We start from the raw sequence: 10,131 nt of genomic DNA, 5'->3' as shown, positions 1-10,131 counted from the left end.
ACCTAGTGTCACAAGCCATGTTTTCGCACATTCCTGACGAAGGCAACTCCGCAAGGTCACCGAAGTGGGGTTCTACTCCTGCCTGACTGAGAATCTTATTGCAGTTTATTTGGGGCACCATTCCCGTTACAATATCAGTCTGATCCTACTAAATACAGAGTTACAGTCGGTAAAACGATGATAAAATGAATAATATAAATTTGGCGTCCATAATTAACAGGAAATTCTTCATAGAAGTGAAAATGCATGGCATGACTTTGTTTATAGTGGACTACAGACTACATGCATTTGCAGATGGATGCCAGTTTAAACCAAAAATTCCCACTCTGTCAATTGTTCTGGCTTTAATATAATTCATCCACGACCTCATTATTGCATGGAATGGCATCTAGTTCGCGTATGGATTACACTTTGCTTAAAAAATCATGATTAAATAACATATTGTAAACCACCTGCACACGAAATAAATATATGAAACAATCATGTATAGACGTATACTTGTATATTAATATACGTGCTCCTCTCTGGAAGCTGTCGCAGATTTGATGAAAATTTTTAATAAAGTCGTCAATGTTTTGATTTTTAATTAAAATTACGACAGAAATTTGATAAATTTGTTGAGATTTTAATCAGTGGAACACTGTGGAAGATTATAATATTTTGCTGTATAACTGCATGCAGAACTTATTTGGGTTGCAAACGGAGTGGGGTCAGACTGATTTTCAGGTAAAGCTCTGACGTTATATATTTATAAATGAAATTGTTCAAAAGTCCACAGATTAATTTTAGATACTAGACAACCTATACATGTTACATTGCTGGGCAATAGGAACTACATTAAGGAGATTGATATAGTATATACATATATATATATATATATATATATATATATATATATATATATATATATATATATATATATATATATATATATACTGAATTCATTTTATAGAAAAGGTAAGCATGTACAGAGGTATAAAAACAAATCTTCACGAGTTTATCCTGATCTGTATATACATCGTATTTACTTAATCATGGAGTAATGTTTTCATCTTTAAATAAGGAAAAAGTCCGAAAAATTAACAATATACGTAATTTTATAGCCTGTTTCTATATATCATTGGCTTCGAAGCGATTAAAGGGTCAATATATTTTGCAAAATACCCAATTGATCGAGAGGGGTTGCACTGACAAATTCTATTTCTAGCGCTAGCTATATATAATGATTACTCAATCTTTTCATTTTAACGTTTGGCTTGTCTCCTGGTATAAATGTTTGACAGCTTGGCTTGCCTCTTGGTAAAACGTTAAATCAAGCCTTAGACAAGTCATATTGCCCGGTGCAATGCAGTTTCCTTTGAAGGGGATACAGGAGGGTTAACAGAGTCAAACTCTCTGGCTTTTTACAATTTTCACTTAACATATATGGTCCGACTGCATGTTTTGTATATACTGAAGAAAACTAGCAACTATTTTGTTCAGTATGTTGTACTTTGTATATAAACGTGACAGACACTATACGAAAAATATATCTTCGTGGAAAATTGATGATTCACGAAAAAAATATTTCTATTTCAGACTATGAAAATCTTTATTATTACATGGTGCGTTTTGTTCACACTGAGACTGACGGAAAGCCATAAATGCAGTTCGAGGTATTTTTCGTTGCTCCGAGGTCGCAGACTTAAAAGTTCATATGTGGAACGTATCAAGGTGGAGAGTCCGATTATGTGTGCAATGAAATGCATGAAAACTGAATGGTGTCAGGCGACCAACTTCATATCAGACACTGGCAAATTCATTTGCGAGCTTTTCAATGCAACTAAAGTTGGTTCGGGGCAAATCATAAATGACGAATCAGCAGTATATTACTTCTCACTGGCAGTCGAAGGTAAATATTATTTTGTTTCTTGAAGGTAGATAAGTTTCTCTCCTTACATCCTAGTTCAATTTGTTCCAAGCGGTTCTAGCTCGCTTCAAACTCAGTCAACAGTATGTAGCTATAACATATAAGGGAGGGGGGGGTGATTATCCCGCGCGGTGCCGAGACAAAAAGGGACCGTACTCGTTTATTGAGATCACCGATCATGCGCAAGTACCTGAGGAGATTTTTTAGCTAAAAACTAAAGGCCATGTTACACGGTGCAATTTTTCTTGAAACTTGCAATGCAATTCTCCTTTTGAGAAATGTAAATTTGGCAACTTCCGCAATCTTTTGTCTTTATTACGCTCCATGGCGCTTCTAACACTTACATTTTAAAGACTCTTCACTAATTAACATCTCTTTAAAATAGAATTGCATTGCAAGTTGCAAGGAAAATTGCACGTGTAACATGGTCTAACAAACGGGGAACTGTAAAAGACTCTAAAAAGACCATCTCTGTCGCATAGTGGCACCTCAGTGACATCTATTCCGGAGTCTTTTTGAAAACTTTGAATTTTCAAACGCGTCGTACATCGTATACTAGTAAATAATCAGTCCAATGCATTATAATTTTTTTTTCCCAGAAGGGGCCAGTAAAACTCACGAAGTTGTTACAGTAACACCAACACCAACTGCGCATGTACTCACCTTGATACCGTCGTCCATTGTGTTAATTCAAGCTTCGTCCACCGTACCTTATCCAATGACGTCTTCCGCTACAGCACATACTACGCCAGCGGTTGCCTGCAAGAAGATTTTCCAGGACAATCCGTGAGTAGTTTACCCCTCATTATGAAAGATACTCTCTTTTAAGAAAGAAGTTACATTCACTATCCAAGCACGGAATATTTGTTTCTGGGCCGTCCAATTTGAACCCTTTCGTCCGTCCCGACCCACCCGTCAAAATATTTCAGACAAAATATTTCTGCTTGTTTTGAAAATAATGTCAGTATGGGCCGTGAAACAAATGGAAGCATGGACGTCTATAGATTGGAATATCGATTTTTGCGAACAAATTTTATCTCCTAGACCTTAACGTCAATTCCAACAACCAATGCAAATTGATTGCAAAACTGAGGTTACAACTTTTCTTACAGAGGATCTTCGGATGGCCAGCATACAGTATTTCCAGGAACAAATAAAGAAGCTCAGGTTTTTTGCGATATGACAGGGGCACTCACGGGTTGTGGGGGCGGAGGGTGGACTTTGGTGATGAGAATTGATGGTCAGAAGGTACTTATTGTCGGAAAACCTGTTTACGTTTTTTGTGGTTTCCTGTTTAATTATCAATATTTAATTTAAGTAATTAATCTTGTAGGTACACCGCGTAAGTATATATTGCTGCAAAGCTTTCGGTCCGTTAACCCGGCCTTCATCAGTGCAATATTATTAATATTATATTATCAAGAATATTATTAATATTTCATTTGACAGTGTTTTATTATCATACAAAACTTTTTTTTTCAGAATCAGTATTTTTTAGTTTAGCAACTTGCCGGAGCTTTTTCAATCGATTTCACTAAGAACGGGTGGGTGTAGCAACCCACAAACAATGAGACCAATTTTCCTCAAAACATCGAGGGTAGGGCGGAGGGGGTTGGGTATGTCGTTCGGGACAATAGCACTCAATAGTAACATTAACATTATTAATATTGGCATTAACATAAAGTACTGTTGTATATTAATCGCGGGCTCCTTTGTGTTCGTTCGCAAAACGTTTTGGTTTTCTGTTAAAATATAAATTTTACTCGAAGTGTTTTTTCCTTTTTTGGTCTATAAATTTATCACAAATTGAACACATCTACTGGCTGATGATTGAAATCACATGCGGACGAAGGGTATTGCTGCAGGCAGAGCGCATGATTGTGCACCTCAAGATAATTTGGAGATGTGAGGTTTTCTAACAAGTCTTCTCATTCGATTTGTGCGGAAGGGGGGATGTTACAAGATTCAGATTGGACTTGAAATCGACGGTTTTATAACATTATTTTGTTTAACAATTATTAATTTTGCCTCTTTATATAGCAAACCTTTGCATACGATGCGAGTTACTGGACTAACAAACAAGAATATCAATCAGATAAAGGCAACGTGTTAGACGACAACTCAGAGACCAAACTATCAACCTATCATACCACCCCTTTCACTCAAATATGCCTTGGTATGAAGTACAATAACCAAAAAGGATGGACGACGCTCAGCTTGACAAGCTCATCACTCTTCGATCTTGTATCAAGTAATACATATCACCAGACAACCATGGCTGTTACCCAATGGAAGAAGCTGATACCCTCTGGTGCTGCCCTGCAGCCAAACTGTCGGATGCAGGGGATAAACACGCAGCGTGGGGGTACCGGTGTTCGTATAGGGATCATTGCAACGAAAACGTGTGGGGTAGATGGGGATTACAATTCTAGGCTCGGTTTTGGCGGGAAAGGCACAAGCTGTGGACAAGATGGGAATAACAGGTGTGGTTACGATGCTCGTTGCGTGAATGGGGGCACGAGTAAAAAGACGACAGGATATATTTTGGTTAGGTGATCAAAGTCGTGTCAATGAATGTATCCATGATTATACTATCTATAATTCCGGACAAATGGGTGCATGTAGGTTTTTCTGTTTAGCTCTCACTCAAGCTCACAGGAAAAATCCAATACCGGCATTTTGAAATGAAAAAGATATGAAACATAATCCATGGAATTGGAATTGAAATGAAGATGTCACTATGTTGTACTCTTCCTCCTAATTATGTCAAGTTATAATCTTAGACGAGCTGGTTGTTTCACACCATGGGCACATCAGCATTCACTACCACAAAACAAATAATGCATGTACATACATATTTGCAATCTTCTTTGGTGTAATTGAAACTTCTACATTGGAATCAATCTAGCTATGTTATTATTATATGATAAATACGTATATATTTCCTCGTCAAAAATGGTTTATGGCCGTTCCAGGGTACGCATATTAAGTCTTGATTCAATTCGTCAATTTAAGATCTTTCGGCCCAGGCATGAGCTCCTACATGATAGCCTTATCAAGGCATCGCAGTCGTCACCTTGGCAACTCTTTATAGCTCTCTCCACACATCTTTCGCAGAAATCAAGCTCCATAACCGGCCAATGTTGGACATTTTCCAACTCGCGTCTTCCGGCCGAAGCCTTAGGCTTAGGGCATTTGTTACAGCCCTTTGCGTAGAATGAGTGGTTGAAATACGGGTTGTTCTGGCGGATTTCGCACACCCCCTTTTGGTACGGATCGCAACCCATATTTACACAGTACAGTTTACAATGTGCGTGCGCCGCAGAGCAGCAAGCGCTGCACTTTGGCCCGCCAGTCTTGTAACCGCATTTTTGCTTGAAATTAATTGTTGCAACTGACAAGGCACTCATCGCCACGAGAGTAAAGACTACTATGACTGCTGCTCCAGGCATCTTGAGAAAAAATAAAACTACTCAACATATTTTTCCCGCCTTCATACAACCCCTAACCAACCTCCATCCCATAATAAATTAAGCGAGGCTATTTATTACACATTTCCCAATCGAGCAGGGTACTGGGTCTAGTCCACCGTTTAAGCTAAACGGGCTTGATACAACCGGCCCCTGGCGGATAATCTCGGATGGAAAGAAGATATCCTTTACCAGTTGATAGTTTTAGTACATATAGAATTAAAGTAATCCCGAAAAATGATAACATAATATAAATTTTATTCTGTATGTTTCGAATCAAGATCGATTCATCTTCAGCAGAATGGTTACGTTTACAAGATTTGCATAACTATAGTTACGCAAATCTTGTAAACCATTCTGCTGAAGATGAATCGATCTTGATTCGAAACATACAGAATAGAATTTGTATTATGTTATCATTTTTCGGAATTACTTTAATTCGAAAGAAGATATCCTCCGCAATTTATATTCAACCTTGAAAGAAAATCGGTTAATTTAAATAAACAATCGACTAACGAACATCGACCAATCTTCCCTGCATGCTTCATCCCTACTGATCTCTAAAATCACTTTTTCACAGAAATATAAAATTTTGGTATAAACCTTTCGCGATATCTGATGACTGACCAGATCATAGAACGAACCCAGAAAGACGAAGCTATACGTACGTGTTAATTTGGGTTTCTTCGATAGTGACCCTTCACTTTTATTCTTGTATCCTTACGAACAATCCTTAACTGCGAATAAAACCTCCGATATTTTCCGGGTCTTTTATAACGGCGAAGAACGGAAACAGACGTGAACAGGCGACAACACCCGACGCTAATGCGTTAGATCGTTCGTGCAGATTTTACCAGTTCACAAGTGGATACACAAGATTGTTCGCCCATGCAATTTATGTAGGGAAACGACGAAGTGCCCGTCGATAAATATTGGAATAGTTTTAAAAGATCGCATGCAATTCATTGATAAAAATACAATTTAAAAAGGTTTTGATCAACCGAATTAAAAAGGTTTTTAAATTCTATGCCACAACCCCGTCACAATAATAGAAAAGCAGTCTATACACATTAAACCAAATTAAGCGCGAGGTTAACTTGACATTTGAAAGATGCGATATGTGCATTCTGACACAGATGGGATTATACAACGACTTAGAGTGAGCACGTGCATGCAGAGGCGTTTATTAACAAGGTGGCCGATGCATAGTGAATTTCGCCTGAGGGTATGCATCCCTATAATTCGATGGCGCAAATTTACTAGGCGTTTGAGGTTTGCAAAGAACCGCTAACGACTCCAAATCGCAGTTTATATGCAGTCAACTGTTGACCAAGAAAACTCAACATAAAAGCTAAATATTTAAGAGAAAAGCGTAAATTAGTTGAATAGGTATAAAGGCGGTTTTCCACTTGGCAAATTTTTCGATCGAACGAAATTTTTCGCTCGATTTTCTTTTCAGTTGTGACCGGTGAAGGGAATCCGCTACAGTCGAATTCTCACAATTGAAAAGAATATCAGACGAAAAATTATGTTGGATCGAAAAATTCTGCCTAGCCTAGAAAACCGCCATAAGAAATTGCGTGAAAAGCTCCCTTAAATGAAGCTCCCCATGGGAATTCTTTTAATTAACATTACAGCTGAATTTTTCTCATTATATTTATATAAAACGCTTTTTCATTTGCAAGATAAACTTCCGATTTTACAAGGACTTGACGTGTAAAGTGTGTCAAAAAACACACTTAGGGTACTTTAATGCGTGGCAACTAAAATATCAGGTCAGTATCGGATGTCGAGTGATATTCTTACAAAGAACGAAGTTTCCAAACAAGTGCTTCCAATTTTTTATTATTTAACATGTGGTCTATATCAAGGATCTAGACTTTCATATACGTGCGTGTACAAAAGCACCGCTTAGAGGAAATTAAGAAAGAAAAACGGTGTACGTTATTTTTGGAATCTTCAAAATATAGCGGAGATTAAACATGCAGTAAATTTCTCATACAATTCTGATTTGCTCATTGGCATAGAATTCGACTAAAGTTACACTGTCATGCAGTCAGTAATGTATAATATCAACAACTGTCTAAAATAAAAAAAAAGATTCTCTCGACGTTTCAAATACAAAAGAAATATATTCCTCCAAGGGTCAAAATGAAAAAGCTAAAAGAATTTTCTTTTCAAATGTCTTGTTCCAGCTTCGCTTGTGCTTCGAGTCTTGTGCTTATGCTTGTGCTTATGCCCATCCTTGTGTCGCACGCTTCATTGTATTTCTTTATTTTGACTTCTGTCTTTCTTTATGCTTGTAGCCTTGTGCTTATTTCACTCATGTGACTAACCAGGTTTTCGTATATGGAACTAGCTACCACAGTTATATACCAAATACATTTGATCTATATTTCGATGCCTATACTTTACAATCATTTTCAGGAGATGTTTTGAAAAGCTAACTCAGTGTTTTCGCCTCTTTTCGCTTAACGTATGTCGTATAGAACTTCCAGTGCAATTTAAACCAAAGACAGACGTAAAAATGGACAAAAATTCGGGTCCGTCAGTCTTTTGAGTTTTGCTTTAACTATACTGAGGACTTTTCCGGCTGGAAAGAAGTGCAATCACCAAGCAACAGAAACTTTTTTGTGATGTAAAATTCTGCATGAACAAAAAGGGCGAAATTGTTTCGTGTGTTTTATCATGCAGTAAGTCTTATCGGTTCAACATTATCGTCCTGCATTTATATTAAGACAACAACAGGCTTTTATATCTTTTTGTCCATCAAAATGTTTGTATATGCTCTCAGTATAATGCATGCTGATCAAGCACAGATGTTTCAATCTGGTGTTGATACATAATTTTTATTTGCTATAACCGTAAAAACACTGATTAGGCGTCACTGCATTGGCTAGTTTGGCTGGGGTATATTTAATACAGGCAAGTATAGTTATTTACATATAACAGCGAAGAAAAAAAACGTTAATTTAGTACTAAATAATGTATTAAATTGCCAAATTTGCCGATTGCTATTCTTGTGTGGAGAAGTGCTTGCCCCATGCTCTCGTTGTGAGAGCCATTAAGGTCTCGCGGGAATTCAGTATCTTTCGCAGGGTTGCATGATACGACCGTAAAGTTCAGTGCAGTCCAGTTAAACGACCGACCGGTCATATTCGCAGTTATGAGTTGACGATTTATTCAAATCGATGCATTGATTGCTGCACTCAGCAGACCCGTATATGAATTTCCTGTCATTTAATAACACGATCGGTAATTATCCGGCTATTTAGGAGAATCCCCACGGTCCGCTGAAATCTGGCGAGATGTGTTCAGTTTAAGAGAAATGTCTTCGTCCATGAAGTTTCGTCACGAGAATCCACGATAGCCGAAGAAATGGTGGGTGTACAGTACATGGATGTAAACAGAAAGTGATGTGAAAAAGAAAGAAAAACATTGCCAGCGAAATGGTTTGAAGTTGTAGAACGACAGAAGAAATAGCTAATGTTTTATGTCTGTTCTTTAACCAGCATAAATACACTGTAAGTTCAAAAGTATTAAAACTACTCCCAAAAAGAGTAGTTCCCAGGTCAAAATCTCTTGAATATACTTAATTTCGGTTTTAATTGTATCACAAAGTTATAGTTCTTATAACGAAACATAACCACAAAATTTCGATTGGTTCCATAAAGAATAGCAAAAGATCGTATTGATTAAATACTGCAGAATGGATTACTATTTCACCAACTTTTCTGAGCGCTGATTGGCTAGAATATGAGCCTGAGATCACCTGGTGGTTGTGACGTCATACTACGTCTATGAAAATTCAAAATGGCGGACACACTAATAACTGAGGTTGGCCAAATTTTAAAGAGAGATATTGGACGAATATACTTCAACTATCCTTCAAGGTTATTTCATTTGGCACGCGTTTCGTTTCACGATATTTAGAGAGTCCATGTTAGCAATTTGTCAAAATGGTATCAAAACATTGCTTGATCTTGCCGTCAATACGTTATCCTCTCTAAAACTGGGATTGATTTTCCTAATAACCTTAACCTATCCCTTCTCATTATTCTTACGAAAACAAAAATGCACAAAAGTGGACTCTATATAAAGACTAGGGGCCGGTTGTTCGAAAGGCGTTTAGCTTAAACGGTGGATAAGTTAAAAATAGAAAACACAATTATCTATTTATTGAACAACTGAGCTGAAATATTTTGATGTAAATAGTTTAATTGTCAATGGAAGTACATATCAAATGCATAAGATTCAGGTTCAGTCAATCACAAGATCTATGAGAGTATTTTTAAACTCTCGCTTATCCACCGTTTAAGCTAAACGCCTTTCGAACAACCGGCGCTAGAACGATAACCTCGAAGGCCGTTATGCATGAAGACCAAGAAACCCAACAGTCGTAATTACAGGTCATGTAGAGGTTCCACAATGCAAGAAAATTTCCTTGCAATTGACAACCACAAGGGAGGAGGGGTCTGTGTTGATAGGATATATTATGCATTCTTTTCAAAAGTTTTTTATTTCTTTTTTTCTCATTGCTACCCATGAGGACAGCCATATGCAAATAAGTTGTGGAAACCATGACGTCATGTAAGAACGCTGGATTATTTTAGGAAAAACTCAGTTTTAACGTTCCAGTTCACAACAGACAATGATAAATTGTAGATGGAATTGAGTAGTTTTAAAAGCTCTTTCATTCAAGAGAATGTGAAAACACACTAACTTCATTGGCAAGCACTCAAAGTTTCACGA

The 10,131-nt window shown here is 37.3% G+C and overlaps 1 protein-coding gene across 1 annotated transcript; it reads left to right on the top strand.

Moving 5' to 3' along the window:
* The first annotated feature begins 939 nt into the window (after positions 1 to 939).
* On the top strand, positions 940 to 4,842 carry LOC114522223. The gene is made up of 5 exons (XM_028542860.1): positions 940 to 957; positions 1,579 to 1,891; positions 2,509 to 2,695; positions 3,022 to 3,157; positions 3,950 to 4,842. The coding sequence occupies exons 2-5, from the start codon at positions 1,582 to 1,584 to the stop codon at positions 4,463 to 4,465; spliced, it is 1,149 nt and encodes a 382-aa protein (XP_028398661.1). The 5' UTR covers positions 940 to 957; positions 1,579 to 1,581; the 3' UTR covers positions 4,466 to 4,842.
* The last annotated feature ends 5,289 nt before the right edge of the window (positions 4,843 to 10,131 follow it).

Source organism: Dendronephthya gigantea, unplaced genomic scaffold (genome assembly GCF_004324835.1).
Source record: "Dendronephthya gigantea isolate DGI-Jeju-01 unplaced genomic scaffold, DenGig_1.0 000022F, whole genome shotgun sequence".
NCBI classification, from domain to species: domain Eukaryota; kingdom Metazoa; phylum Cnidaria; class Anthozoa; order Malacalcyonacea; family Nephtheidae; genus Dendronephthya; species Dendronephthya gigantea.
The sequence above is the reverse complement of the archived record's forward strand: the minus strand, read 5'-3'. Positions and strand labels throughout refer to the sequence as shown.

Coding starts and splice junctions, on each gene's coding strand:
- LOC114522223 (XM_028542860.1), top strand. CDS start 1,582: ATGAAAATCTTTATTATTACATGGTGCGTTTTGTTCACACTGAGACTG. Junction 1,892..2,508: donor CTTCTCACTGGCAGTCGAAG/GTAAATATTATT, acceptor TTTTTTTCCCAG/AAGGGGCCAGTAAAACTCAC. Junction 2,696..3,021: donor AAGATTTTCCAGGACAATCC/GTGAGTAGTTTA, acceptor CTTTTCTTACAG/AGGATCTTCGGATGGCCAGC.